Source organism: Hipposideros armiger, unplaced genomic scaffold (genome assembly GCF_001890085.2).
Source record: "Hipposideros armiger isolate ML-2016 unplaced genomic scaffold, ASM189008v1 scaffold_129, whole genome shotgun sequence".
Lineage (NCBI taxonomy): Eukaryota > Metazoa > Chordata > Mammalia > Chiroptera > Hipposideridae > Hipposideros > Hipposideros armiger.
The window spans coordinates 1,836,497-1,842,974 of NW_017731479.1; the positions used below are offsets into that span (position 1 = coordinate 1,836,497).

The 6,478-nt window shown below is 53.3% G+C and overlaps 1 protein-coding gene across 1 annotated transcript in view; it reads right to left on the minus strand.

The window, feature by feature from the left end:
• GCN1 (GCN1 activator of EIF2AK4) overlaps window positions 1-6,478 on the minus strand; it is an 83,319-nt gene that overhangs the window by 8,350 nt on the left and 68,491 nt on the right. Inside the window, 9 exon segments of the mRNA XM_019649093.1 lie at window positions 788-1,018; window positions 1,466-1,579; window positions 1,818-2,087; window positions 2,181-2,324; window positions 2,566-2,658; window positions 2,935-3,096; window positions 4,427-4,591; window positions 5,700-5,915; window positions 6,029-6,146. Of these exon segments, the coding sequence (XP_019504638.1) occupies window positions 788-1,018; window positions 1,466-1,579; window positions 1,818-2,087; window positions 2,181-2,324; window positions 2,566-2,658; window positions 2,935-3,096; window positions 4,427-4,591; window positions 5,700-5,915; window positions 6,029-6,146 (1,513 nt within the window).

The window sequence follows — 6,478 nt, forward strand, 5'->3', positions numbered from 1 at the left end:
TTTTTTTTTTTTTTTTTTTTAGCTGAGCCATCCTGCCACCTGTTGGCAGCTCAGCGGCAGCTCAGCTCGGGTCGGGAATAGAACCGGCGACCCTGTTGCTCAGAGCTCGCAGTCTTGAGCGAGATCTTAACCAACTGAGCCACTCGGCCAGCCCCTGTTTATGCTTTTTTAAATCAAAAGGGCTTAATTATTGCCCTGTAAAACATCAGAAATGGTTAATATTTTGGATCTTCTTACACTTTTACCAAAAACTGAAGTTATTCTAGCTGCTCTCGACTTCATTTTCATTCTTTCGTCAGATTCTTTGCATCTCCCTTTATGAGGAGACAAAATGAAATAATAAAGAATGAAAGCATATTTATACAATGTTTTAATTATATTTTCGTGGCCCTAGATTTTTTTCCTTTGAACCAGTTCTTCAAGATAATAGCAATTAACGTGTATCGGGTGCTTAGAATGTGTCAGGCATTGTGCCCAATGTTATCTCATCTAAGCCCCACACTTCACAGCCCTACATAAAAGACAGGCAGTATTAGGATCTCAAATTACAGGTGAGGAAACAGGGTCAGAGGTCATACGACTTTCCCAAGGTCATTGTGGCCATTTAGCTACTAAGTGATGGACTAGAATAGTATGAGTCTAGAGTCCAAGGTCTTAACTCCCTCAGCTATGCCGTTTCTCCATAAGCCGTCACTCTGCCACGTGACCCCTTGTGCCAGTCTCCTGCAGACAGATGGGTTCTCTAAGATTCAAATGGACCAAGAGTATGAACTCATCAGTCACTTACCTTGGCTAGCAAGAGGCTGAGTGTCTCGAGCAGAGCAGCCTTCACGTTCCAGCTGAACCGGTCTCCCAGGATGCGAATCAGAGGGCCGGTGATGCTGACAACAGAGGGCCTCAGGGCGTCCGCTGAGGTTAGGCGGATCACCAAGCCTAAAGCTTTGGCTGCTTCCTCTTTCTGTTCTGGGCTGCCAGTCAGGACTCCCTCCCGCAATACCGGAAGGATAGAGGTTACTCCCTGACAAGAAAACCACACCTGAGAGTCCATCTCAAAGGCACCTGGACCTCTGGGTGCCTCTCACCCAAAGCAAAGCACTCCTGTCAACCATCCTCTCCACAGCTGCATGACAGAGACTGCCTCAGGCTTCCAGGTCGCAGCCTGAGAGGGTGCTGGCTGGGGAACAGTATTGACAGTGACCAGGAGGGCCCCAACAGGCCTAACACACAGGTGTAGGCACTGCTGTCACCTCGGTGCCACCCCACAGCTTAAACCAAAGGCGGCATGAACCCTGCCCCCATATGGCCACCATGGAGAAGAAACACGCTGACTGGGAAGGTGGGAACAGCACCTGGAGCACTGTCACCCTGACACACGGCTGCTGCAGCTGCCCTGCAAGCTTGGGCTTGAGGGGGAAGGCAGAGGACAGCCGCGTGCCCCCAGCACTGGGCATGAGCCCTGGCTTACCTTCTTTGGGAGGCAGAACCCTGGCACGTGCTGGCCTTTGCTCTCATTCCCTATGAACCGGATTTCTTTGTGGAGCTCTTCAATCAGTGCCAGCTGGTTGCCAGCGTCCAGCTTCTGTGGGAAGCCAGGAAAAGGCAGAGAGGCTGTCAGAGTTCTAAGTACAGCCCTCTCGAGACTGCTTCGGAATATGACAGCAGGGGGAACGGTGTGGGTGGGAGCAGAAACAAGACTGGCCGTGACTTGCTAAATGGTGACGCTAGGTGACAGGTGCACAGGGGTTAAGAGTCTGGGCTTATCAGCGTCTGGAACTGTCTGCAATCAAAAGCTGGTGGTGGGGTCAGCGGCCCCTCACCTTGGTGATGGCATTCAGGGCATCCCAGCTCTCCTCCAGAACCACTGGGCTAGAGTCGTTGAAGAGGCGGATCAGGCCAGAGACCAGGCTGCGCAGGTGGCTGGAATAGTCCGCCTTCGAGCGGGAACAGTAAATGTTGAGGATGATGGCAGCAGCCTGCCTCATGCCCACTTCAGAGCTGCGGGTGGCTTCCAAGAGATCCTCGATGATGATCCGGTGGCCGACGTCATCCTCTACTGACAGGATCACGGCCTGACAGTTGGCCATCTCCTAAAAGCACAGGGGACACCCAGGCTGAGCACGGCTCCTTGGGGCAGGACCAGATGGCCGTCAGAAAGCTGAAGGGGTGATCATGACACTCACCAGCTGCTCGTCCGGAGTCCCGAGCTTCTCCTTCAGGGCCAACATGACCGCCGGGAGGATCACTCCAAGGTGACGTGTCAGGGCATCGCCTGCCACCGACGAAAGGAAGGCCAGCACCCGGGTATTGACAGGCGGAGTTGTCAGCTGCAGAACGATGAACACCGCTGGCTCAAGGAATGCTGCCCGGGCCGGGGGCACTGGGCTCTGGGAGCGCCTATCCCCGCTGTCAAGGCTGAGCGTCTCTCCGGGCACCCTGCTCCCCCCACCAGCCTCCACCGCCGCAACATCGGACTTCAGAACCAGTCTTCACGGCAGGCCCAGGGACGGCGATGTGGCTGTGGCTTCTGGGCCCTAGCGGGGTTGCCACATGTTGGTTGGGACTTACCTTGGGCACGAGGTAGGGCAGCACCACACGACTCTTGATGGCCATGACTTGCTTCAGGCCGTCCAAGGCAAATTCTGACACTTCCTCGTCATCCTGCAGAGGGACATTGGGGACAGTGCAGAGGCGCTGGCTCCTGCCCCACCTGTGCTGTCTGGACCAGCCACCACCGACTTCCTTCTCCACTTCCCTCCCTCCTCCCACAGCGCCCACATCCACTGCCTGTCAAAGGAGAAGCGGAGCCAAATCTGCTCCTGCTGCACCCATCCTCCTGGGGCCCACACTGCGGCTGCCTTGGCAGAACGAGCCCCTACACTTCGCTTCTACAGACAGTAAACGCCAAAGAGGTAGGTGTGTGGCAGGCCCACTCACCAGCTGCTTCAGTAAAAACGGCAGGATGTCCTCCAGGGCCTGGTGGCCGATGGTGGAGTGCAGCTGCTCAAAGGTCTTGGCGGCCGCCTCTCTGACCTCCTCCAGTGGGTCACACAAAGCCTTCCTTGCCGTGGGCACAAGGGACTCGGAGAAATACAGCACCTGCAATGGCACACGTGCGCTGGGCCTGACGCGGCGAGGGCAAGGAGGGAGCAGAAGCAAGCAAGGACCTCTGGCCCAGCCAGGCCACCAACAACCCCATGGCTCGACTTTTCTTTTAACTTAGCTGTTTTCTGTGAAAATGTGCAAGTATAAAAAAACGGAGGCACAATCTACCCGCAGAGTCTAAACCCACAAGTAATCATTCACAGTTTGATTGTTAAGGTGAGTTCTCCAGATACTCTCCCTCGCCTACAGGAACTCCAAACTCCTTCCCAGGGCAAGGCCCTGCGTGACGTGGCCTCCTCGCCCACAAGTCTTCCTTTCGCTTATCCCATCGGAAAACCCCAAGTTCTTCTTCAAGTGCAACTCAAATACTTGCACCTCTATGACGTCCTGGGGCTACAGTGGGGCCGAGGATACTTCTGTTCCCATTCTAACCAATTCCACCAAAGCAGGGCTCACTGTGAACCTAGGGCTGGTTATATGTCCTAGGTTCAGCTTTGGGGGAACTCGGTAACTATTCAATGAATCACAGCTCTATCTGCTGACAAAATTTATTTGTGTTCTTGACCAAATGCAAATATAAACCCCAAAGGTAATACTTATACTGACACACACAGGAGAAGGATCTAGTACATCAGACGAGGATGCCCAGGCTAAGCCCCTGGCTCTGTGCTTAATTTCTGACTGGCCACCCACTGCATCGCTGTGGTGCTTTCCTACCAGTCCAGAGCCTGTTTACACACTCAACCTGCTCCCCAGGAACGTTCAGAGGATCAATTACCTTAGAAAGTAAGGTCAGTGAAAAGGACTCCAAACCCCCTGAATGGAGCTACCATGGAAACTACTATTGCCGGAGCCAACACGTTTCCACCCACTGGGTACTTACTCTCATCTACTCCACTCCTAAGAATGAGCTCCCGCCGCCCTCCGCCACTCACACGCATGCACACCCTCCTTTCCCCGCTCAGGGTACCACACACTTTAACAGAACTGACAAACTGACACAAAGGAGCTTAACCTGGAGCAACCTCAGGAGTGGCGAGAAAAAAGGGCACCTCCAGTTTCCAAAGACCGCTCAAGGCCTCAAAATTGCTTAGTTCTTAGCCAGCGAATTTGATAGGAAAGCCCCAGTCCACATGCGGCCCTGCCAGCACCCCGCTGCTGGCAGCGCCCTCTAGAGTGAGATTCGCGTGTCCTGGCTCAGGTGAAGTGAGGCTGAAGTGAGTGGAGTGTCCCTAATGGTGCAGCTTCTCCCGTAACCTCCCCGTAGTCCTGAGTCAGGTCACCGACTGGTACAGGGCCTGTGGGGCCCTGAGAAGATACTCACGGCGTCCCGGCTGGTGGACTTCATGATCTCGCTCAGCCCAATGCACACGCCCTGCCTCTCATCGCTTTTCTGAGACCTCAGGCCTTCCTCAAGGATGGGGATGATCTCGGGTAGGATTTTCTCCCCTAACTTCCGGACGAGATCTCCTAATGTCCTCGCGGCAATCTGTCAGCAGAGATCAAACCAGGGCATCAACTCCCTGCAAACTCTACAATGAGGGCCCCGGAACCTCCTAGACTCTATCTGAGTCGCTGACTTAACTTCCCCAAATGCTCTTACTTACCCCTGAAGCGCCCCCAGGGTGCTTGTGACACTACAAAATAAAATGACCTGTGTGCCACACACACCTAACACAACCTGAAGCAAGGGCCGGCACCTCACACATGAATAGAAAATTTAGCATATGCCACCCGGTCAAGGGCCGATTTCCCTGGATTGAAAACTGCAGCCTGGAAGTCACTTAACTCTGTGCTCTTGTCCAAGGGGAGCTGAATTTGGAACAAATGCTTTAAGGAAAAAAACCATCTCCTCTGACGCCTCATGTAAACCCTCCTTTAGAGACAAATATGCAGTTTGCTTGCCAGGGATGAAGGTTCAGAGTGGGCCAAAGAGAACTGGCAGAAGTGATCGTCAGCCTGGGCTGAGCCCCCCTCCCAAGCACAAACACCGCCCGCCCTGACCCAGCACATCTGCTGTACCACGTTTGCTTTCTCACTCCAGACCCACTGGCCTCTGCTCAGCCCCTAGTGTCAGCCATGTTCCTGCCCACCCCAGGGTCTTAGCACATCTTGTCCTTGCATCTAATGCACTAATCCTTCCATCTGGAATAGTCCTTCTACAGCTCCTCACCTGCTTAGTGCTTACTCAGCTTTCATCTTCAAGCATCATTTCTTCTGCGAAGCCTTTCCTGACCCCCTCAGTTAGATCAAATGCCCCCGATATAAGCATCTGCAATGCCATGTAGCACTAGTCATAGTTGCATCTACATGTTTGTGGGATTATTTGGTTATCATCCATCTCCTCTACCAGACTGGAGCTCCACGAGGACAAAGAATGAGGCTACTTTTCTTCTGCATTATATCCCAGGTCTTAAGTCCCTGCTTAGCACATAGCAAGCTTAATGAATATTTGTTAAACGACTAAGTAAATAAATAAATGTTCCCTGTTAGACAGGGGACCCTGGGCCCTCTCCCAGTCTGCAGACCCAGCTTTCTAGCCTCGGAAAGGAGGCATCAGGGGCTGCGGGGTCATAAGCAAGGCCCAGGAAACTTACCGTTCTCTTATCTGCACACGTGCTGGCCAAGAAACCCAGGAGCAGCCCAAAAAGAGTGGGCAGGATCTCACGCAGGGTGCGGGGGGTATTGGAGACCACGATCTTCCAGACATGCAGGGACGCTTGCCGCACCACCAGCTGAGTGTCCGAGCGGCCCATGTACAGCCCGGCCAGCACCCGGTTCCGCCGATCCACCCCCAGGGCAGTGATGATGGCCTGCAGCCAGCAGAGAGATGCAGAGAACACGGGGTGATGAAGGCCTCACAGCTCGAGTGCCCAGGCACAGCCCTCCATCAGCAGAGCAGGGAAAATCGATGGGAGGCACGCACCTTGTTGGACTGGGCGGTTCCAAAGTTGTCATCTTCGGAGGCAGTTTCCGTGGTCATCTTCCCAGTGACTCCTGAGATGTGGAACAGGAGATCCCCGAGGAGCTGAACAGAGCTGAACCTGAGAAGGGTGCCAAGAATGGAGTCACATGGCCACAAGGGGCAGTCTCAGGGCACAACCAAGCACTGGGCACAAAAGACACTGTGAGGAAATGCACCCCAAATATTCCCGGGGGTTATCTTGGAATGGGAGAAAAGTTACAGATGACTTTCATTTCTTTACACTTTCCCACAGATTTTCTTGTCAAGCTGTCTACCAATGACCTTTAATAATGGGGAAGAATAAACACTTTAAAAAATATGTGAAAGTTTCTACAATAAAAGTTATATTAAAGGGCTGGCGGAATGGCTCAGTTGGTTAAGAGCTTGCTCAAGAGCACGGGCTCTGAGCAA